This window comes from Rhinolophus sinicus, linkage group LG05, assembly GCF_036562045.2.
Source record: "Rhinolophus sinicus isolate RSC01 linkage group LG05, ASM3656204v1, whole genome shotgun sequence".
Classification (NCBI taxonomy): Eukaryota; Metazoa; Chordata; class Mammalia; order Chiroptera; family Rhinolophidae; genus Rhinolophus; species Rhinolophus sinicus.
In genome coordinates, this window is record NC_133755.1 from 101,954,778 (window position 1) to 101,980,283 (window position 25,506).

Below are 25,506 nucleotides of genomic sequence, written 5' to 3' on the forward strand. Positions count from 1 at the left end.
ATAGGGAAAAATTTACATCTATATTTTAAAAACTCTTAGATTATAGGAAATATGAATGTCTGTACATGTCCTCATATGGCGAGAGGATTATTTATGCTTTTATTCACTAGGTATTTAATGAGTGCTTATCATGTGCAGGTTATTTTCCTTACATGCAAAGGTTAATTAATTCATTTGTCATTCATTTATTGAGTGAAGATTCTATGCTGTGCTTTATGGGGGCAGAGATGAACAAGCCCTGCCCTCTGCCCTAAAGGAGTTTGCTGTGCAGGAGAGGGAGAGTGACAAGCAAACAGACGTGTGCAAAGCAGTGTGGAGTGTGTACTATAGGGACACCAGGCAGGTAGTCATCAATTGTAAGGTTTCAGCGTGGGACAGATAGGAGACATTTCCCAGAAGGCTATTGAGGAATAGAAAGATGAATAATAGGTGTTTGCCAGAGACAGGTCTGAAGTGTGTAGAAGGGCAACTGGAATTACAAAGAGCAGAGGCATGGAACTATTACACCAATGGGAAGAGCTGCTATTCAGAATGTCTGGAGCACACAGCCTAAGGGGAGGAAGGGTTGGGAGAGGGATGGGACTGAAGAGGAGGTGGAAAGAGGCAGAACAGACCAAGAGCTGGGACTATATCCTGAAGGCAGGAAAGAGTCACAAGATTTATTTGAGGGCATAGCAGAACAGATGTGTATTTAATTAGCAGGATCCCTGGTGTGACAAATATTTCTGTGGTTGCTTATTTATACAAAAGTTACTGGAGCCATAATCTCGTCTTTCCCCCACATGGAGTACACATTTGGTTTCTTGTGTGAAGCATAAAGATTTTATTCATATTCCCCAAATAAAGCAGTTCAGAAAAACTCGTGTGCTTGAGTGACAAATGCATTTAATGTTTATTTTTAGTGACTTTTATTTAGCCCATGAATTTTACAGACACTTATGCATCAGAAAAATAGTTTAAAAGATCACTAGTCAAGTTCTAACAACTCCCCTAGAAAATTACGAGACATGTCTTCTAATAAGCTTGTTTAATATTAAATTTTAGTTGGAACAAGCACTCAACTTGGTTTTGAATCAGTGTCTTCAAGTCTACCCTCTTTTATAGAGTATTCATGTAGTAAAGATAGGCAAGAAGGTGGAAACTAGCATAATAAAAGAGACATATATCTAACATGTATTTTAAGGTGTTTGTGTGTTTGTATATGTAAATGTATATATATACTTGTATAATATATATGAATATATATATATATACACATGATTATGTATATATAGGAATATATATATATATATGTACATACATACATATATACATACATAAATACATACAGAGGGTGCCCAAAACATGTATACACATTTTAAGAAAGGAAAAAACTGTATTAAAATTGTAATACTCAATATATACTGATAACAAAAGATAAATTCAAGTCATGTTTGACTTCTGCAATTACAAGAGGTGCTCAAAATGGTTACCATCAGTGTAATCTTAATATAGTTTTTCCTTTCTTAAAGTGTGTATACATTTTTTTGGCACCCTCTGTATACTGCTTTTTAAAGAAGTGTCTACTTTTAGGATAATATTGTGGTAAAAATGTGGCAGTCTATATCATGTTTGGGGCTGAGTGTATTTGATCAATGAAATTTGGAAGTTTCAAGTCATTATTTCTATGGTACTACAAGAATATACTTAGAAACAATGAGAAGTAAACATGTTCGCTAATTTGTGGTACTAAAAACCATATAGCAATGGTTTGATTGTTTTTTTAAGAAGCATATTGGCTCCATTAGGAATTGAAATAATTTGAGAATTCAGTAAATGTAAGGTAAGCCTGTGAATTCTGAGTGAAGCTCAATCAATTTATTTGAAATAATAGAAATCAAAGTAATGCTGAGGGTAGTAGTTGTGGTAGTGGTTACTGGTACTGTCAGGAACCAGTAGCTCTCAGCGCACAGCCCGTTGTTTGGCACAAGACATATTTGCTGAATAAATAATTGAAGGAAAAACTTACATCTATAGGTTTCTTTCATTTATTATTTTTAGTTCTTATAGTAGCCGTGTAAAATAGGAACCAGTCCCCTCATTTTACAGATGAGGAAGGTGAAGCACTAAGGAATTAAATGCTTCCTTCAAGGCTGTAGCCAGTAAGGGCTGGGATTTGGATCCAGGCATGTCTGACTTTAAGCTCAGGTTGAGATCATTCACTACTGTGTTCTTTCTACCTGATTTCTCACTTCCCCTTTCAGTCTTACATTAAAACCCTAGTATGTAACCTTGGCTACAGTCAGAGCATACACAGTATTGATTTTATATTGCAGATAGTTAGAAAAGAGAATCCCACTAGAACGAATGGCCAATGATGGTGTGGCGTGTGCTGGTGGTGGTGGTTGGAATCCCCGTAGAACAGATTTCCCAGGGTTATTGCTGCCCCACATTTCCTGTGTGACACCCTCTCCCCATCATCTGCAGTGTAATGTGAACCAGGAGCAGTGGTCCTGAGAAAATTGTAGTTTATTCAGTGTGGCTTCAAAGCTGTGCCTTTTAAACAGCAGAAACTGTGTGGTTAGTTCAAAAGTAGAATGTATGTTTAACTGGGAATTTCGCTGAAAAATTTGTGATTCCATGAATGTTTTTGTGCTTGTCAGACAAGTGACACCTGTTACTACCTCCAGGGGAGGAGTCCAACTTTAGGGAGCATAGCAAAGGGCGTGACAGTGCCTGCCACCAGGAGCCGCAGTCCCAGGGTATCAACCCTCTGCATGGTTTATAGGTATGGAATTCATCAGAAAAGATATGACTCACGCAGACACTACTTTATGGACCAAAGCTTTACTCACATAGAGAAGAGGCAGTGCGAGATCAGCTTCAACAGCTGGTTCCCTGTGGCCAGTGAGTCCTGCCCTGCAGCCCGGCTGCCCCAGGGATTTGGTCTGTGCCCACCCCTCACCCCCTGTGCAGCAGGCGAAGGACCCCCTTCCCTCCCTGCCCGGAACAGAGAGCAGTGGGGTCATCTGGGTGCCGCATGACACAGAGGCTTAAGAAAAACAAAGAAGTACATGTCAAACCCAGAACAGGTAAAGATATTCCCAAACACAGAGATATGACCGGTCCAGGCTGTGGGAGCTCTTTATCTCTTTGTGAGAAAATCTTCTGGCCCCAACACACATTCTTAGGTGGCTACGTGTCGGGTGACAAGTGCAGTGTCTGCCTTTCCCAACAATACTTATGTCGTGCCAGAAAGCTCATGCTTGGGAGCTGGGGAAGGGAGTTCGACTCTATTTTATGAATTATTTTTAATTGTTAGTGTTAGTCTGACAATTGGATTAGAAGTTTAGTTGTATTTTTAAGTGTATATGTGGTGCTTTCAAAGTGTTGGGTGATTTTTACTCAGTGTTATCAGTTAATCCTTACAGGTAATCCTATTTTCTAATATTTTCCCAGTTTCCTGAACTGTAGCACAGGGATCTTATTCTTTCATTCAGTTATTTGGGATTCTGTCAAGATAGTCAATATGGCCTGTTGGCTTTTTCCCCCAAACCTAACCATGGAGACACTACAGAAGTAAGAGGAAAAGTGTGGGGCAGAGGAAATAACTGAAATGACTGAGCAACACCAAGGGTGGCTGAGGCTGTGGTGAATTGGTGTCCACGCACTTCAGCCTAGGATACAGGGTGGCCTGAGGAATCAGGAGAACATACATTAAGATTTTTTCCTTTTAAGTTTTGTTTTGACCTGACTTTCTCTTTTTGCCTTGAAATGATAATTGCCTGCCCCTGGGCCACAGAATTTGATGTCAGTGGGGTCCTGTTAGGAGAAGGAAGCCCTGCTGGGGTGCGGCTCTAATGAAAACAGGTGCAGGTTAACCAGCAAACCCAGGGCACTTGTTCCTTCTAGGGTTTGCTGCTTATAACCTATAGAGGTTGCCTTCTCCCAGCACTGCTGCATTTTTTTAAAATTAATGTTTAAGGGGTGACAATTGTTAGTAAGGTTACATAGATTTCAGGTGTACAATTCTATAATACATCATCTATATGTCACATCGTTTGTTCTACACCCAGAGTCAGTTCTCTTTTCATCACCATATATTGGATCCCCTTTTACCCTCATCTACTACCCCCTGCCTCCTTACCCTCTGGTAACCACTCAACTATTGTCTGTGTGTGTCTATGAGTTTTGTTTCTTCATTTGTTTGTCTTGTTCTTTTAAGAGTTTAAAGGCTAATGCCTTCCAGAAGGGTTGCTTGGTGGTAGGCAACAAAAGTGGTCAAGAGTGGTTATGGCCTATGGCTCGTCCCCTCCATCTTCCTCAGATTTATCAGGAGGGATGAGACTAGGACTTGGGTTTGGCTGTTTTCCACACAGGTTTCCAGGTCTATTCACCCATATATTTTGGTGAATATAACTGTACAGGCCAAAATAATTTGATGCATGAAGAGTACAACCACTATTGAAAACAGAAAAAGATAAACTGAATAGTATATACTTCATGAAGTACAATCATTAGAGTGGAGGGATCAATGATTTAAAATAAATATAATAAATACCCTCAGTGATAGAGGATAGTAGTAGTGTTAAGTAGGGACAAATAGTCATAAAATGAACAAAAGGGGAATATTAGATATGATAAATATAGTAGTTGAAGTAAAGAACTGAATAAATCAGATAACTAGGATAAATATAAGTGATAAATGAATTAATGAACTTCATCATGTTGAATTCCGAAGGCCGAGGAAAAGTAGAGAGAAAATATCAAGAAGGCTAAGAGATATGGAGGAGACAAAGAGTAGTGTCACTCTTCACATGATAGAATTTCCAGAAGGGAGAGAAGAAATTGAAGGAGAGAGAAGAATTCAAAGAAATAGTGATGGTAAATTACTCAGAATTAAGAAAGAACAGAGACTTCTGATTGAAAGGGCTAATACAATACCAAGGAGGAAAGAGAAGAAAAACCTAAATTTTGGTAGACTTGTGAAATTTAAGAATATCATAGCCAAAGAAATTAAAAAGTTTTGTAGCAAAAGAATAGATTATCCACAAATTAAATGAATCATACTGTTATCTTTTCAGCCATGAGGTTCTCAGGTATTTTGCATATTTGAGGTTAGGAAAATCATCTATATACTATATAATTCAAAACTTGATAAATGAATTAATTAATTCACTTTGTGTTTGATAAAATATTTGTCAACGTAACAAGGGACAAGATCCCCTGGACACAGGACACCAAACGCAACCTGGTTTTTCCTGTTCTGCTTTTGTGCCTGACTTATATTTACCCCTCAGTTTGTTCATTTTAATCAAATGTAAATGAATACTAGCATGAACTAAAATCAGTCCTACCAAGATGCTTCAACCGTGTTGGAATGAGAATTATCAGCTGACAGAATTTTAAAGTCAAGCATTGAAAAACATTTGTTTCTCCAAAATCTCCACTGAGTTTAAAAACAAAAAAAGTGACCTTCCTGCTTCAAAAAAAATGTAGGGTGGCTAATCACAACAAATAATTTTATGATTTTGTATAAATATTTGGGAAAATTGTTATTATCTTTTAAAAAGACACATCTCTCTATATTTTTTTTATTTTTATTTTTTTGGTTCTATTTGATCTCATACTGGGGCATGTATTTTTTGAAATGTTTTGGCAGCCATAGATATAAAATGGATACTTTCCTGTTTCTAATAATTGCATGTGACACAAGTGATTTTCAGTTGTTCTTCCTCATGCTCCTAGATTTTAATTATTTAAATGGCATATTATTACTATTTGTGTAACAGAAAGAAGTCATATTTATCTTTGGCTCAGAAATTCTCTGTCCAGTAGAAATACAATATGAGACATATGCAATTTTAAAATTTCTGGTATGCACATTTAAAAAAAAGTTTTAGAAGGATGAAAAAGTTTTAGAAGGATAAAATTAATTTTACTGTATTTTATTTAATCAATAGATACAAAATATTACTATTTTCACATGCAATCAATATAAAAAAATTTTAATGAGATATTTTATCCTCTTTTCTCCATACTAAGTCTTTGAAATTTGATGTGTATTCTATAGCATATCTTCATTTGGACTAGCCACATCTTAAGAACTCAACACCACAAGTGGCTAGTAGCCACCATATTGCCGGTGCATCCCTAAAGAAATGATGGATCAATATTCTGAGAATGGTTGGGTGGCTTAAGAGCGTCTTGTGAAGCGTCAATTGTATTAAGGGATCTTAGAACTGGATGATCCTGTAGCAAGTGATACTTGTATCCATTAATTATAACTAATAATGAAAAGGAGCACTAAGACTGAAGACATTATTTGATTACTCTAGTTTTCAGGGTAGAAATTATGTTAAACACAATAATCTGCAGAATGTTCTGAGATTGACTGACTGATTTTTTAGTTTTATTACTTAAGTCCAGATAGTTCTACCTGGATATCTAACAGGCAGTTCAGACTGAACATGGACGAAACTGAATCTCTCTTTCCTTCCGGATTTGCTTCTGCTCATACCAGTGAGTGGCATCTCTGTTCTTTCCTGCCACAGGGGCCCCCAGTTTTTATTTGACTTCAAGCTAGAATGCTGGTGAAAAGTGACAGTCTGCTGTTGCAAATGTCCAGTTCCCTTAAGTCCTTAGTTGCCCAGACCTTTACTACATAAGATGTATCTTTAATAAAAAATGTCTACTGAGTACGTTTACATAATGTTATTGTCACTTTTTCTTTTTTCAACTCTGGAGATTTTTGAGAAATAAATGTTTTTCAATGCTTGAGTTTAAAATTCTGTCATCTGTCTGATCATTCTCATGCCAACACTGTTGAAGCATCTTGGTAGGACTGATTTTAGTTCATGCTAGTGTTCATTTACATTTGATTGAAATGAACAAACTGAGGGGCAAATATAAGTCAGGCACTATAGCAGAACAGGAAAAACCAAAGTTTGCATTTGGTATACTGTGTCCAGGGGATCTTGTGGCCATTCATTCAAAACATTTTATTAGAGAAAGCAAACTTAAAGAAATGTGAGATGCAAATCTTTCCCTCTTCCCGGTTTTATAAGTGTTGATGATTCTTTAGTTGCAACAAAATCCATTTTTATTTAAAGATTTGCTGCATCAAAATAATATTGATTGGGGCCTTTCTGTATGTAATGAGATCTTTTGGAACTAACATGGCCTAACAAAAAAGTGTTTTTGTTTCCTTTCTCTTTTCCTAAAATATGTAATAAAACCTGAGGATGTCAGATATAAAGGATGGCTATTGCTCAGACTTGTCCTTTGCTTGTCTGGTTATCCATCAAGACTATCAACTCGACTGTTCGAGAATATGTGAAATAATGTCATCAGAAAGCAATCAGTCAAATGTATATCAAGGTCTTTTAAAAGTCTCAACTAACTGTTCAGACATCAAAGGATGTTTTACAAATATGATATGCTAAAATGCTTACTCTTAGGAGATAAATCTTTGAATATGCTTTATCCCTTCTCTTGATTTCATATCTTGGTACTTTGAGCTAGATGGGGTAGGTGCACTTAATATTATGTCACAGTCATCTAGAATCCACACCCTCAGTAGCTTGCAGGAAAATACTATCTAGGTTCCATTCCATCACTAAAATGCTGGCTCATAATTTCCAGCAGTCAGAACAATAGGCAATTGTTTTAATAGCCACATTATTTTCTACAAACCTTTTCTGGCTAAGCAAGTAAGGATTCTTTGAATTTTCATACAGTCGTCTCTTTTTTACCATAGAATCTAGTTATTGTCGCCAACTTTAAATGTAATAGAAAAGGTCATAACCTGAAAGGAAATGAGGAATAAGAAAAATATTTACTTTTCTTAGAAAAATGGAATTTTGCATACAATTTTTAATTTATAAAGTTAGATAAATCAAGAATGAACTGATTTATTCCTTTATATTAATAAATTCAGTGACTTGTGTCTGTGTTCACAAGGGGATTGTATGTTATTTGAAACCTCTGTAAGTTTAGAAATGAGAAGACATCAGTGATTCAGGTTGCTCCTTGTGGTAATTCCTGATTTTCGTGGGGGTGCAGTGGGGGAGCAAGAAAGAAAAGAGGAATTTCGGAACCCTGCTGTGTTTGTTGAAACATTTCAAAATGTATGTATTTCATTTTTCTTCATACTTCTTCAGTTATATTAAATGAATTTTGTCTCTAAATTTATGATGAACTAAAATCTTTTGGAAAAAATTGCATCCTATCTGATGTTAGAATGCTGACGTGAAAAGTCCAGTTGGTGTATTTAAAGGTCCTTATCACAGTAAAGACATACTCATACTTCTCTATTTTCTTTTCATTTTTGAATGATTGTTACTGATTTTTATATCTAGTAATGGAAAGTATTTATTTTTTCTGTTCGGATTTGTCTTAAATACAATCAGAAGTTTTATAATTAATTACAAGACTCTAGTTTTAGTATTCAAAACATGCATCTGTGTGTGTAATTGAAAGCAGGTCAAATATTTTAAGAAGCTCCTTTCAGAAGGGCTTAAATATAGAAATTCTTTAGTGGAGGAACAAAATTATGTAATAGTCTTACTTATTTTTAACGGAAAACTGCAGGCAGGACTACTTCATGAATAGAGAAAATAGCTTAAATGTCACCTAATTGAATGCAACCCAAAATAGTGTGGTAGCTGATTATTTCAGATTAGAGAAATAGACTGTGAATGAGATGTGGAAGCACGCTGAGCTGCTTTACACTTAACTAGACACATTTTCTACACCTGCAAATGCAGGGTCTCTATCAAGGAAGAGATCAAGGTGCTCTGAGACAGCAGGGAAAGTGAAGTCACACAGGCGAGAAAAAGTAGCTGAAGTACAAAGCAAATGAATACTTTTTTGCAGCATCTGTTAACATAAACGTTAGAGGTATGCTGTTAGCCATCTGGGGCTACCGTTCCTGAATTATACATTTGGATCAGTGGTTTGAAGTTCAGCTGTGGAGGGAAATGGAAGTTTCTATATATCCTTGTTGACAAGTTGTGTTTAATCACCTAAGGCCCTCCAGTTCTTCAAGTGCATCCCCAAGGACTGTTTGTTTTGTCACACAACAGATCACTGTCACAGAGGCTTTAATAAAAATCCTATCATCCCCTTCACTCCCTATTACTCTCTTTTCACTTCCAAGTGTTAATAATTAAGTCCAAACCAAGGGAAAAAAGAGTTCTTATGGAAAAATGAAAATATGTACTTACACATCCATGTCTTTACTGTGTCTCCTCTTCATTGTGGTAATGATATATAATTGTGGATAGTTTGACATTAATTTTAGCTTATTTAATAAATTTAAGTTTGTAAGTGTAGTGTGGGATAGATTATGTTTAATTTAAAGTTTCCAGCTTTAGAAGGGGTACACTGTTTAGTAATACATAGAGAGGAGATAAGATTGCAAAGGTAATGAGTGGTTTATGTGACATTTATAACAGGAAATAGACTCAGCAGGAAGGTAAAGAATTTCAGATTATACTAAAAGAAGATAAATAACATGTACTATGAAAGCCACTATTCTGTGTGGGCAGTCTTTTAAACATTTACTAGAAACCTATAGATACAGTTGGCAACTCCAGTGCACATAGTAGACTTTATGTGCATATTTTGGAAGCTTTATGAAAAATTTACACAAAATGAGATTTTGCTCAAGATTCATGCTTACAACAAACAGTAAAGGAACAGTTTGGTTCTGGAAAACCCAGATAAGTATATTTCTTACATTAAATAGGAAATTGACACATACAAATTTAGGTAAATATGACAGGTGTTTGGGAGACAAAAATGATGAATGAAAATATAGTAATAAACAAGGAACTTTAGAATTTCAGTTATTGCCTCACAAATTTATTAAATGAGTGAAAAATCTAGGAATTTAAATGATTTTTAGAGTCTAGTCATATAAAGATTTATGTCTGAAACAAATGTCAGTTCTATCTGTCTATAATTGTGGTAGTCACATGAAATGGCACAAAACATGACCAGTGAAATCTAGCAAGACCCAGCATCATCTAAGCCAACTCCCCAATCCCAAATGTGCCCGTGGAAACTTCTTTCATGGGGGCTATAAGGGGTAAAAATGTGGCAACATGTTTTCTAACGCTCTAGGATGGCCAGAATATATGGGACTGCATATACTAGGGAATATATATGGTACATATATACAGGACAATAATGGCACTATTTTACTCAATGGTAAAATAATTCATCATTTTTTATAGTAAGACCAAGAAGAACATGTTCTTGAGTCAAATGCAAATTTTGGATAAAATTTTAAGATAAATATATGAGGCTAAAATAAGTTGTTGCTTAGGGCACAAAGGTCACCAGTTCACTCTACTTGATGGTCAAGGTACCTTTGGCTGAAGAGTTTGCGAAGCCCCGGGGTGCCTCGGGGATAATACCACTTTTAGGGATATTATGAGGATTAGAGTCTATGGGACTCCCCGTAGAATGCCCTGCATGTAGTAAAAAGATGAGGGATACTGCTCTTATTCCTACTGTACAAGAGCAATCCCGTAAGGGGACAAAAAAAACACAACAGACAATTTCATTTCTTGGGTGACAACATGAAGAACGAAACATGCTGCATTTTACTTGCCAGATATTTCCTTTCTTTATGAGAACTAATTGCAAAACTGCTTGCTATAGTAGCTTAAGAATTTTGAACCAAAATTAGCAGGGTATTCTAGAAGTAAAATGATTTTATGGGTGTGTTACTCTAAGGAAGAAAATTCAGCGATCCATGTACATTTATTGCAGCATATTTCTTAATACCTTTTTTTCTTGCTCAAGCAATTGTTTTCCATTTGTAAATGATGTAGAGCATCAGTAAGGTGCTCAGGTTGGCCTTGGAATAACAAGCTTCTTTTCACACCATAGGTTTCATGATCAAAAGTCAGCACTGGGCTGTCTGTTTGCACTATTCCCAGCTTTACTGTCTCGGCTCTTCATATCATTCAGACCCCTGAACTGGAAATATGTTGCTAACTCTGCACTGTTTAATATTCTTTGGAAATTAAACTACTTGGGTATGTTTAGAACTCAAATGGAATCTATGTGTTTTGCTTGACAAGGTCTTTGGTTGGTTTTTAGAGCCGACACATTGAAAATCATGTTTGTGGCCAGCTGATAAAGAAATTTTCATGCACCAAAGCATTATAGTGATGAAACCACCCTGTTGTGAAGATCAAATGCGATAATGTGTGTAAGAGCCCTGTGAACACCAGGAAACACTGAAGGCATCTGAGCACTAGTTAGGATGAGTGACAGACGGCATCTCAGACAGCCAGGGGAGAACATGAAACTGGGGAAGTTTGGTCCCAGTAGCAAAGGGGAATAAAATGTGGATTCTCACAGTTTGGGATTTGTCATTAGGATCACTGCTATTATGAGAAAATGTAGTTCAAAAAGACAGGATTTTCCGTTGTTACAATCAATGAAAATTAAAAGAGCAGCTGCTTGTAAAAGTTAATTTTACTTGACATCTGCCTTGGTCCATGTAATAACAGTGATAATTCTGTAGAGCAACCTGTTCTCTCTAGGGCTCTATCTTCTTTTACTGTGCAATCTCTGCTTAAATAAATTGTTGCTTTTTGGTTTCAAAAATTATTTTCTCGGCCTATAAATTGTGTGTCTCTTCGAATATATGTGTAAGTATAATTAATCTATGCATTTCCAACTTAGTAGAAAAGGGTTTGTAGTGTAGATTTTGAGTTGATACTCTTAAGGAGTAATAAGGTACAGTAGGCGCCATATCAAATCTTGTATGAAATGAGGAGAATGTAAAGACGTTTTGAAAAATCATTCCCTATTTGTTTTTAATTTAAAAAGACACCTAATGGAAACTTGTGTCTACACAAACCCTACACACAGATGTTTACAGCAGATTTATTTATAATTGCCCAAACTTGGAAGCATCCGAGATGTCCTTAGGTAGTGATTGGATGAAGAAATTGTAGTCCATCCAGATGATGGAATGCTAAAAAGAAATGAGCTATCAAACCATGAAAAAACCTGGAAGAACCATAAATGCACATTACTAAGTGAAAGAAGCCAGTCTGAAAAGTCTGCATACCGTATGACACATTGGAAAAGGCAAAACTATGGAGACAGTAAAAAGTTCAGTGGTTGCTGGGAAGTAGAGGGGAGGAAGGGATGACAACGTGTTGCAGAGGGGATTTTTTAGGCAGTGAAGCTATTCTGTAGAATATTACAGTGGTAGATGCCTCATTATATATTCCTCCAAACCCACAGAATTACAACACCAAGAGTGAACCTTAGTGTAAGCTACGGACTTTGGATGTTAATGATGTGTCACTGTAGGTTCATCCATTATTATAAACGTACCGCTTTCATGGGGGATGTTGATGGAGGCTGTGCATATGTGGGGCAGAGGATGTCTAGGAATTTTCTGTACCATCCTGTCAATTTTTCTGCAAACCTAAAACTGCTCTAAAAAGTAAAATCTATTAAAAATAAAACAGCAAACTAGGACAAAAAGCACCTAAATTTGGTCTCTGTCATTGTACCTAAGTGTCACTGAAAGAGAGTACTGCTCTGCTTTTTTGAGTAGAACAGATTGCATGAAAAGAAGGGGCTAACCTGTGCTGGTTACGTGTCTTGGATTTCTTTTAAGGTACAACTTTGGTATTAGTGAATATTGTCATTCCCCGTGTTTTGTAAGGAAGAAGGTAAAAACACCAGAGAACAAAATTGAGCAATATTTTCCAAGTAAGTGTTGTTTTCTTGTCGTTTTTATGTGTTTTAATTTAGCCAGTGTTGCATGAGTAGTTCAGTGAGGAGACATTTATTATTTTAAAATAAAGTCATCCTCTTCTTCATTTTCAACTGATTGAGTCACTGTTGTTTTCCAAATACCTATTGACTCTCTAGGAATCATTGACCATATTTACTTAATGTAGTTTCCTCCTTGTGTAGTCTTGCTCTCTCACTTCACAGCCATCATTTGAAGAAGAAAATCATGAAATTTTTTTTCATTCTACAGGCCCCTTTAAAAAATTCTGCTTCAGAACTGGCTGACAGCATAGTCTCCTTTAGGATTTTAAGAGCTGCTGGAGGCAGAGTGCTTGCAGAGTGCTTTTCTTGGGGAACTTTTTTTCCCCCCAAAAAATGAAATTTATTTATTCTAGTTGTGCAACAAGAGTTAAATTAAAGGAGCTGCCAGTCATTTCCTATCTCTTTCTCTCAATAAATCTGTAGTTGCTTAATCACTGTTACGAACTTTTTTAAGTCTATTGGCAAAATTCCTTATTTCCCTTTATTGTGTCACTCCCACTAGGATTAGCACACATGTGGCAGATACCTCTTCTCTCCCATTCCATATCCAGAGCAGATGTTGGCAGTCAGTCCTGTTCTCTTATCTGGATGTGGCTTGGACCGAACCCTCACACACTGCTCTGCTAAGCTGCCACTAGTGAATGACCATTGGACATCCCTGCTTTATGCGTAATCCTTGGGAGTTTTTAACCAGTCCATGGCGTTACCTGCTATTTTTTTTGCTGATAATACTTAACTATAAATCTTTAGCTCCATATCCTCTCTTGGGTTCTACATCCATATATATTCAGTTGCTTCTGGGATATTCAAAAGCACCTCAAATTCAGCATGCTTAAAACTAATAATTTCCTTTTCTCTCCCCAACTCCTCTTCCTGTAGCCATTATATTGCCGTTAATACAACAGTTTACCCACCTGGATGTTCTCTCTTCTTCTGTTTTAGGCATGAAGTTACGCAGTGTATACCTCCTTCATATTTCTCACGTCATCTCTTCCTTTCAGTTGGTGCTGCCTCTGCCTTAATTTGGTTCTTCGTTTTGGATCCCTGGGTCACCCTCCTCCAAGCCATTCCTCACACTACTAGAAAATCAGTCAGCCCTCCCTCCCTTCCTCTCTTCAACACAAATGTATGCAAAAAATATATAACAAACACCCATGTACTTACCTCCAGGATCATAATTCTAAAAACAGTTTTTCTGTGCTGAGCTAATTTAAGTGGAAAGTCTCAGAATAAAATATTATCTATGTTTGCCTTACTCTTAAAAAGATAGGCGAACCGAACATGTTTTCTATCCAGGTTTTACCATCCTTGAGTAGATTAATCTTGTAATTGCTATTAGGATTGCAATGTTCTTGAACCGTTATGTCCTTTTGGGATAGCAGTGTTTTGAGGCAATTATTTTGGGCTCCCTTTCAAAATAACTTACATACCAGAAGCTGCAACTCATTTATTTAGCAATAGTGTCTTGAAAAGTGTTTAACATAGCACTGTAATTTTAGCATTGGTACATAAATGACAAAGGATATTTCTCTACATCTAAGTGAGTCTTATTTCAATAGAGTCACATTTACACTGTCTGTTCCTTATTCTGTTCCTATAAATATATGAAGCAGTTTCAGTCTTGCCAGGTTGCATTTTTTTTTTACAGGTGTTTACTGTCAATGACTTTGAACTTTGATGTATGTTTTTAGTAATGTTGGGAAAACATTTAGCCAACATTTCTGCATTATTTGTAACTATCATTTAATGGCCAAAAAAAATGCACTAAAAGCAAAAAGACATAGATTAGGAGGGAATTATGCCGTGATTTACTTTTTAGGTATTGCCTGTTACAGTGTATTCATTATTTGAGTTTTGGAATGTTAGTTTCAGGGCTACTTGTTTCCTTAGAACCAGGGAGCCATAGTTAAGCTTCTTTGAGTAGTAGAGTATTTACCCTCCTTTTAAAGAAACTTAAGGTACTCCTTTCAGCTAGAAATGAAAAGAGAATGTGTGGCCCCTCTAGTTGATAGTTCATATAAACTTTAGAAATGCAAGACCACAAGGGTCAGTGTCTAAGGGAGATTTTTCTAAACTTGCACTCCTTTTGGAAATACTTGAGAGAAATGAACCTTTCATCCACCTACAGAATTTGGGAGTGCCTACTGTGTGCTGCACCACGTGTTGTGTCAGTGGTGCGGTGAAAAGTGGTGGCAAGACAGAAAAGGTTCCTGCCCTGATGGCATTTACCATGTTCTTGTGGGGAGAGAAAGACAGACATGAGTGAGCAATCTGTAATAATACATAAGATAATTCCAGATAATGATAAATGTGAGATACCTGAGAAATACCGTATTTCCCCAAAAAATAAGACCTAGCCGGACAATCAGCTATAATGTGTCTTTTGGAGCAAAAATTAGTATAAGACCCGGTCTTATTTTATTATAAGACCGGGTCTAATATATAATATAATTAATATAATATAATATAATATAATATAATATAATATAATATAATATAATATAATGTAAGATCGGGTCTTACATTAATTTTTGCTCCAAAAGACGCATTAGAGCTGATCATCCAGCTGTGTCTTATTTTCAGGGAAACACGGTACTAACAGAACACCAGCAGAGAGGGTGCTACTTCACCAAAGATGGTTAGGGGCGGCCTCTGGCAGATTACATTCAAGCCAAATCCTAAATGTTGTGAAGGAACCTTCAGTGCAAACATGTGGGATTCTTCAAGACTGAGAAAGTCCATGGGTTCGTGAATCCTGAAGAGCATTGTCCTATTTTGAAAAATGAAGGAATGAGAGGTGACAGAGGCACGCTGGGATCAGGCAAAGGGCCCTGACTGATTTGCATGTAAACTGTGCCGGCAATTGCTGTGGCAGTGGAAGGTGCCCTGTGCCATGTGGGTCCTGGGCCCAGGTGCCAGCAGCTAGCTGCTTGTGGTCTGAAGAACCCAGTGTCCTCCAGAGTAATACAACAGGGTTGGACCAAACACTTCCAGACTCTTGTGCTTTTGAATCTATGTGACATTTATTGGCAATAAAAGGAGAATTATTAGTTGATAAAATGCATTATTATTACTTTTTTTATACCTAAATATATGGAAAAGTGCAAGATTTATTCAATGATACTACTCTTTAAAATGAGATTTCTTTAGGAATTAGTAATCTGTTCTACTGGTCTAAAACAGCACATATCATGCATTAGTTGATTCAGTGTGCTGGATAAATTCTTAATAAATGAAAGGGCATTTTAATAGCTCACTTCCGACCTCTCAACAATAACAAATGAACTGTAAGTTATGCTAACTTTTATTATGATTCCCATGAAACAGTCCTAACTCAGACAACCCATTTAGGCTTCACAGATGTAAACAGATCTCTCTCTTTCATTCTTGGTGATTTACGTGTCAAGGACATTGTTGTTTTAGGAAAAACAAACAACTGAAAACGTGTGGAAACCAAAGTCTATGTAAACTAGACAATTATTAATTTTGGGTTGTAGAGGAAAGTACTTAATGCAGAAAAATCTCGTTATGCTAGTGTATTGCTTTCTTGGAAGGCTGACAACTGTGATTTAGTTTAGTTTTGATTTAGATTTAGTTTTGCTCAAAGTAGGAATTTGAACCACTTTAACTATGAAATGTAGACATACTTTAGTTTGCATCAATGAATAGAATTGCACAGTTGCAAGTTTCTGGATTTGTGACACCTTTAATAAATATCTATTAGATATCTGTTATGTCACAAGTGCTAGGGGTGTGGTTGCCCCTCATACTCCGGTGGATATTGTGGTAACCACTTGGGCTCAGACAGAAATTTCTGAAGAAAGGATGGCACCAACAGTCCTCGTGTGTTCTTGTTCTCTCACTTTGTTAAGCATATGTATTCCAGAAACTGGAGCTATGGTGGATTTCTGCCTGGGATGCTCCTGGTGTGTCTTGTGGAGTTGGCGGAAGCTGTATAATCAGTCACACTCATCTATGCCCAGTGTTTGCCCCTCAAAGAGAATCTTAGGAGAATGTGTGATGGAAGAACAGGTATCATAACTTTAGCCTGAGAACCTATGGGAATTTTTCAATGGTTTTAATTAGGGGAGTGGTTACCTTTCGTCTTGAAAATGTCACTCTGGCCTTGGTGTGGAGAATAAATTAGGGAAGAGGCAAGAACGGAGACAGAACCAGTCAAATGGAGATGTTGTATTAACAGTTTGGGGAAAAGGAAATGAAGGCTGAGATTAAGATAGTGAGTTGAGAAATATCTTGTATAGGGAATGAACAGACATTCAGAAACAGTTTGCTGTTACTGAGGTGTTTTTGTTTGTTTCCTTTCATTTAGAAAAGACAGTTTGATTAAAAAGCATGCTTTAGAAATTGACAGAAGTAACTGAAAAAAACCTAGTCTGTCTGCTCCATCTGTTTTCAGAAAAATGACTTTTGAAATATCTAGGTAAATTACTTTAATCTTTTCAGAGCCAGCTTGGTTCTGAGCCATGATCTCTTAAACAACAAAAAAATGACATTTTGTAAAGGGATTTGACATTAGCAGATATAGGATGTGTTAAAGTGTTTTGTTTATAAAACCTTGATAACATTTTATATGTCGTGAAATACTGGACTTAACATTTCTTAAGGATACTGAGAGTCATTTGGTTGTGCTAAAATCACAGCAGACTAATTGTCTCCCTTTATTGTATTTTAAATTAGTCTGTAACTTTGTTGATTTGTGTTGACTTACACAAAATTGGGAATATTTCTCCATTATTATTATTAGGTATGATTTAATAAAAATGACTTCATATATGGCGTTTCAGTCAACATTTTTTTCACAAATATAGTATTAGGTGTTTAAAGGGAATAGTTTTATGAATTAAATATCTGTTTTCCATTTTTAGAAAATTTTAATTAACATGTAAAATAATTAAAGAGAGAGGACAGACACCGTACAGAAAACCACAGGGTAGCTTTCTTACGATCAGAGAGAAAAATAGAGATACATAGAAACTTAATTACTATAATTGCAATAAAGTAGATCAGAGGCTCACATTTCCATGACCTGTTGAACAGCAGTTCAGAATAAGTCTTCGGCTCTGTTTTCTTTCCTAGATCAATTTGGTGTTTTATTTCAATATTAAATACTTTGAGTTGCTTTTGTAAGTTTAAAAGATATTTTTAGTTTCTTATAGTAATGTGGTTGCCAAAATGAAGGAATGCATGGTAGTGTGTGTGTGTGTGTGTGTGTGTGTGTGTGTGTGTGTGTGTATACATTTCTGCATGTAGCCATTCACAGTGGCTTAGCTATAAATGACAGTCCCTCTCTCCAATTTTTCATCATCCCAGAGTTCCGCGCTACAAGATTGGATGCTGTAAATGTAGCAGTTGTTCCATTTTTATTCACAAGGATATTTTCACGACTAGAGGCTTTTTCATGAACTCAAATAGTTTTCTTTGTTTTGCCTCCTTTTTCTTTACTTATAACCTTAGTGACACATCCTATAAACTTAGAGACATACAGTTAGCTTTAATCACAGACTGTATCAACTTTCTATGCCTTTCTTCTATTTAAAAAAGAGAAAAAAAAAAGTCCTTGCATTTTAAGTACTCCCTGTCCCTCTGCTCCCCCAGCCCTATTTTGCATTCAGTGTTCAGACGTGTTCAATATTTGGCTCTTGCTGTTCTTACTAACCCTGTTCTCTGCTTTTAGTTAACAGCCCGGTCCTTGCCCACTATACTGTCGGATGAGAGACTTCAGCCTCTGCTTAACCACTTCAGGTAATATGAAGACACAGCCTTGTTTTGCGTATAAATGCAAGTGCATTGAAGTGGGTAAAGTATATTATAGTGATTAAAACCCTTCCAATTACTAAAAACTTAAAGTTTTTTTTCTTGCTTTAATTAGGTGATATAAGTTGAAATTCTTAATATAACACACGTTACCCTTGACTTTAGGGTACCATGGAAAGCTCTTTTTATTCAATAAAAGTGTGTAGAACTGGTTGATAAGTTTGAGTTAAAATGAGTGGAGATGATTGGCTACTGAAAGATCTGAAAGGAATGAGCTATTTACTTAAATACAACACTAAGGCATATTTTATGGGGGGTAGAGGATATTGGTGGGATTTATTTTGTAAATACAAAAATAATGTATCCTCATTAAAAAAGCAAACTTAGAAAATACAGGAGAGTAAAAGGAAAAACCCATCGTCACTGCTTAGGATACTTTGTTTTGTAATGTTTTAAAACCCAGAAATTAGACTTTTATACAATTTGCTAATTTTTTATTTTAAAATAAACATTGTAAGACTTTTTTTCTGTTATTAGAATCTCTCCAAAAACCATTTTTAGTTGCTAATGATGTTTTTTGTATGGATGTATTACAGTGCATTTATCTCTCTTGCGGTGATGGACTATTTCCAGTTCTTTTCACAAGTATAAGAAAATGTCATATGTAAATCTTTATCTGTATTTTTGACCATTTCCTTAGCATAGATTTTCAGAAGTGCAATTACTTTGTCAAAGTATATGAACCATTTTAAGATTTAAATATATGTATTTTTTTCAAAAACCTTTCTTATATTTTCATATTGAGTAAGATTTCCCATGTTTGACCATACCCTGAACAGGATGGGGCAGCCAAAATAGTTGCTAATTTAAAAGTTAATCATAGAGATACTGTTGTGATGACATACATTTCATTTATTATTATTAGGAATGATTTTAAAATATTCATTTTTATTTTGGGGTAGGATTAACTCTCTGTATCTTTGCCCATTTGTTGATAACATTTCCTGATTTTATTTGATCTTAAGTACTTTAGATATAAAGGATAGTAACTCTTCATTGTTATTTGTTACAAACATTTTTTTTTGAAAGTTTTTGATTATGTTGCATTATCCAGTGTACCTATATTTTCAAGTTTTATGTAGCTAAACACCAGTAGTGTTTTCTTTTATGGTTTCTTTTTTTCTTATAAAATTCAGAATATCACTTCTCATTCCATAACTTGGGTGGATACTAATTTCCAGTATCTTTTAGTATTCTTTATTTTTTCTCCCTACCCTCCCACTACCCTTTTTCTTCCTCTCCTACCCTTCTCTCCAGGAACTTTCCTTCCCAGACACTTCTAAACTACAATTGTTTTGTTGGAGGGGGAGGTCAGATTAACATTTCATCAGGACTGAGTAGCATAATTATTATACCTAGTTGTTAAATTTCCTAGAGCACCATGTTAGTGAATCATGATTGATTCACTTCCCCAACGCCTCTCTCCTGCCTGTTAAAATCATCAACAGGCTAGATCTCCTGAGTATGTGTCTTACTGTAGTAGCCTCTTATCTGCTCTGCTTGACACCAGCTTTCCTTTCTCTAAACTACTTCACGTCATTGTCAGAGTGATTATATTATTCCTTGGCTCAAAACCATTCTCTGTCTCCCCGGTTTCATTTTGGATGAAATCTGAACTTCTTAGCCTGGCGTATGAAGTCCTTGTGGAAAGGGCCTGGCCTGTCTCTTCAGACCCTTTTCGTTAGGTGCTGGCAACCTAACTTCTAGCGCCACCACATGCCTTGAAGTTGCTCAAATACAGCATGCCATTATTGACTTCTATGTCCTTGTAAATATTTTTCTCTGCCTGGAATGCTCTTCTCCCATTGCCAACTTCTATAACTTGACTAACTTTTGCTTGTTCTTGAAGATTCAGCTCATGTCCCCTCCTCTGGTAAGTTCTCCCTGACTATTTAGTTGTCATCCCCACTTTTCTTCTGGCTGAATCTGATATTTTTTTATGTGTCTCCATAATCCCCTATGGCTCCCTCTATATTCCAGGACTTAGAATGTAATCGTTTGTTTACTTGTCTCATTATTATAGTATGAGCTGCTGGAGAGTTTATAAAGTGCCTTTCATGTTTGTTTCCAGTGGCTGGGACAGTATCTGGCACATGATAGGTATTCATTATGTGTTTTGTTGAGTTAATGAATGTGTATTATAACAGTGATATTTTGTTGTTTTTTATGCATAACTTTTTTATAATTTATAAATCATGTTGTCACAATGTTTCCTATAAAACCACTGGTGTAGAAGATATAAACCTGAAGCTGAATCACACTTCTAGTTAATGCTTGATTCTGTGCAATAATGATGGATTCTCCTTCCTCCATCTCAGTATGGTAATTGTCAACTAGAATTTAGATTAACTACTGACATGTCTCTTTGAGTCCTTGAAACTTGCACATACTGTATACTCATTTTGGGCTTTCATTTTCTGTGGAGTTCACTCATGGCTGGTTGCTAGGCAACCACGGTGTGATGCTACGTGTAATATGCACCAACTAATGTTGCTTTTTCTTATTATTATTAAACCAAATGGTTTCTCATTTTATTACCATGTCAAAGACATCTGTACGTAAGGTGGCAGCTGATGTGCATAGTTTGACACTTCCTGTTGTAAAAAGTGACCTTGTGATATGGCTTTCAATCATACTGAATTGTCTCTTTTGGCTGTCTATATGTAATGGGTTTTTTTTTGTTTTGATTTTTTACTATCCTTTTGCTTAGGTCAAATAGGAATGCATATTGGTTTGAGAGATTCTAATGATAATCTTTTTAGGGAAAAATATAATCATCATTGATTTGCATGAACTGTATAGTTGAAATGTTACCGAGAGGGCATGGACATCAGGAGGTTGAGACTGAAATCATTATTAGGTCTAATTTTGTTCAGTGCTCTAATGACCAAAGAGTAATGATGAATAGCACTTTAATTAAATTTGTCAATAAAACTACTTTGGGAGATGACGCAAATACCTGTAAAAATTGAAGTAACAATACAGAGAAATTCTCAAATAATTTGACAGGACTTAAATACTCAAATAGCATTAGCGTAACACTTTGCCAACCTAATGTCTTTGAATTTTCTTTTTCATGTCTGTATGGGAAATGTTCATGCTTTCTTAGAGATATGCTTTTCAAGAGTCAGCATTTTGTTAAAATCAGCCCATTGTGTTAAGGGCACTATAATGGATACTCTGATTAAGTACAAAGGAGCTGATGGATGTTGTCTCTTAACTCAGGAAGTTTATATTCTAACAGGGAAAGAAGACCAATTTATACATCCCTCCCTCACACACAACCCCAAGGCTATACTGCAGTAATGCTGCAGCTTAATCAAGGAGAGTAAAGAGAGAGGTGGGAAATCTTTTGTGACAGGTGGTATCTGTGGATTATGTTACAAATTTAATGTCATTTAATTGTTTCTGATAAAGTTTATAGGCACAATATATAAAATTTGCAAAAATAGAAGAAACAAATCCTACCCCATGAATACAACTGCTGCTAGGTTTTGTTGTAGTGTCTATGTGTATTTTTACGTAATTATAATTAAAGTGGGTAAACATTTTAGAAATCCTTTTTTTACTTAATATGTCATAACTATGTAATAAGTGGAAAATTGATTTTTATGATTCTAATTTTAAGTGACTGTATAATCAGCTGAGGAGAGATATATCTCTTGTTTAATAACCATTCCCGTTTTATTGGGTATTCAGGCTCTTTTGGTTTTATAAACCTGTGAAGAAAAATTATAGAATGTTAGCAGTTTCTCTATGGCCAGGTAAAGTAACCTGGGGAGAAGAAATGCTGTAATGACTTCATGAAGGAGGAATTGTAGCATAGATGTTTTCCAGCAGATGGAGATAAGAACAAAGGAGAGCAGCAAACGAGGTGATACATAGCTTTGAAGATACAAGAGAGTTCTTTATTCTAAGGGTGTCATGTTGTTCAGGCGAGAATGTGGTAGAGTTCTTAACACGTGAACCAGTGACTTGAAAAAGATGGAATTCAGGAAGCTGAATTTTAAAGCTCATGAATTTTGAACCTTTAGATCAGTACATCTAGATTAGAACTTTCTGTTGTAGTCATAACAAGTTTCCACAAACTTAGCTGAGTGAAACAGCACTAATTTATTTTCATGTAGTTCTGTAGTTTAGAAATCTGACATAGGTCTCACGGAGCTAAAATCAAGATGTCAGCAGGGCTGTGGTCCTTACTGGAGGCTCTGGGGAAGAATCCGCTTCCAAGCTTAGTCGTGTTGTTGGAGGCATTTAGTTTCTTGCAGTGGTAGGACTGAGGTCTCCGTTTACCTGCTGGCTTGTCAATCAGGAACGCTTCTTTGCCCCGAGAGGCTGCCCACATTCCTTCTAATGCTTTCCATGAGCTCCAAGAGGCCTTTTTCTGGTCCTTGCACGTGGTCCCATCTCAGAGCTAGTAACAGCATGTGAAATCCTTCTCATGCTTCAAATTTCTCTACTCTCTCCGTCTGCTGCATCTCTCTGCATCCACCCTGAGAAAGTTCTGGGCTTTCACAGTCTCATGTGATTAGATTGGCCCATATAGATATCCAGGATAATCTCCCCATTTCAGGTCCTTAACCTTAATTGCAGCTGCATAGTCCCTTTTGCCATGTGACCTACCATCTTCATGGGTTCCAGGGATTAGAGTGTGAACATCTTTGGAGGACCATTGACCTGCCTATTATAATAAGTAATTTTTTTGGGGTGGGAGGAGTTGAAAACAGCTTTTTATAAAACTGTTTCTCAGTTTTAGAAGTAAACCACCTTAATTTATGTAGAGTACTGAATTTCCTGGTTTTTTTTTTCATTAGGTTAATTCACTTTGTTAGCTTAACGTATTTTAAAGCTGAAAACAGGATGATGATTTTCACAGAAATATAAGTTACTCATTTCCTTTTTATTGATATAGAAAGAAGATAGGAAAATCTTTTCTGTCTCTTTGACTGGCTGTCTAGCCAAGTCAAATATGTACCTTCACAAACAGTAGGCTTTGTAATGAGGTTGTACACAGTGGCGGCTACTTGTGGAGTTACTGTGGTATGAGAGGTGTTTATAATACTAGTACACGGTCACAAAGCCTTTAGCATTCTAAGAGTTTGTTTTATTTATCATCTATTTAACACATGTTAAGGGAGCTCATACTCCATGTCAGACATGGTGTTGTTCTAGGGATATGTATTTATTTCTGCTCTTATAGATCTTAATGTTGATGAGAAACAAGAGACTTTTCGCTAACGTACTTACAGTAAATGATGATGGCTGTTAGCACAGGAGAGGTCCATGCTTCTGTGGGTGAACGGGCCATCAGGGCTGCAGTGAAGCCTCGCATGTCACAGAACTATTGCAGCTTGTCCCCAGCTAGACGTTTTAAGTTTCTGTTAGCCCTCTGACTCTAAAGTTTCTTCAGGGAGTTAGTTCTGGATCGTGGAAGCTGGCAGCCTTCCTGGAAAGCAAAATTTATGATTATGCTTTTCAAGTAGTTTTATTATCTGCGGTTATTAAGTTTCCTATTCTTCAGTCATTGGGTTTCTTTAAAACATTGATGGTCCCCTAGTTAAGTAATTAAGAAAATGAGTTACTTTGCATCGTGTTAGGCATTAAGTGCTAACAAAATACAAAATGATGATGATACTATGGGAATAACTTTCGTAAAAAGCCTGAGAAAGCATTGCAGTAGTTACCGTGATATATTAGCAGCTAAAAAGTAATTTGCTAAATGCTGTGCAATAGAACTTTCTGTGATGATGGAAATGTTCTCTACCTGCGCTATTCAGTCCAATAGCCAGTAGCCACATACGGCTGTTGAATGCTGAAATATGGCTGGGGTGATTGAAGCACTGAATTTTTAATTTTATTTCAAATTAAAATTTCAATAGCCAGTTGTAGCTAATGGGTACTTGATTGGACAGCGCTGTTCTGTATCATATTCAAAATACATTTAGATCATCATATATATATATATATTTAAATTATAATATGATTTTTAGATGAATGGACTCTAGAGTCCCAGACCCGAAGTTGCTCTAGAAGTTGTACCTATGGAGTTGTTATAAGAAACTGTGGCTATTGAAGGTAATGAGGCTTCTAAGCCAGGGCAGCTCCTGCACTTAACTTACTATGGTGAACTGTGCCTCCCTGCACCTGAGCTGTCCACCTGCGCAGGACTGTCGCCAGAAATCCCATAGGAGAGGAATACTGAAAGCTCCCACTGTCATGCTGTGATTCCCGTCCTGGATGTTTGTGTCCACTGATGCCATGTGTGGCCTGTGGTAATCTTGGGAGTCGACCTGTTTGCTTAACCTAAGAAGAACTGGCATTCCAGACACATGAACCTTTATTCAGGGTAAAAACAAAACAAAATTTGGTAAATTGGGCTGAGGAAAAACAGACTACCAGACTACTGAGTCTCATCAAAGGTTTAATGCCCTCTCAATTGTTTATTATTTAGAAAGTAGTTTTATAAAAGATAACACAACATGAATAAAATAGCCCGTTTTTGATTGAGCTACCTTGGTTGGTCCTGGACGTGCCATATCCCTACAATGTAAGGAGGCTCTAGCAGGGACATTTGTCAAATGAGTGTAACACCGTGTCTTGTATCTTCTAGAGGTCTGCTCCCATTCACACAATTTAAAGTCATTCCCCAAGTGCTGTATGATATTACCTTTCTCTGTTTCCTTCACAAGCTACATCATTAGCGGAAAAGATTATTTTCAGTTGTTCATTTCTTTGTATTCATTTGTTTGTTTCACCAAATATGAGGGGGCAATCCTAGAATACCGTAAACTTGTGATAGCCCGTCCCAGAAGCATTCCACACTCTGTAAATTATCTGTGGAGGAATGAGAAGATGTTCATCAATTTAATATAT

The 25,506-nt window shown here is 36.4% G+C and overlaps 1 protein-coding gene across 1 annotated transcript in view; it reads left to right on the top strand.

The window, feature by feature from the left end:
* The window catches only part of PRIM2 (DNA primase subunit 2), a 325,345-nt gene that overhangs the window by 194,894 nt on the left and 104,945 nt on the right, over positions 1-25,506 (top strand). Inside the window, exon 8 of the mRNA XM_074333142.1 lies at positions 18,494-18,561. Within this exon, the coding sequence (XP_074189243.1) occupies positions 18,494-18,561 (68 nt within the window). The remainder of the gene's footprint in view (positions 1-18,493; positions 18,562-25,506) is intronic.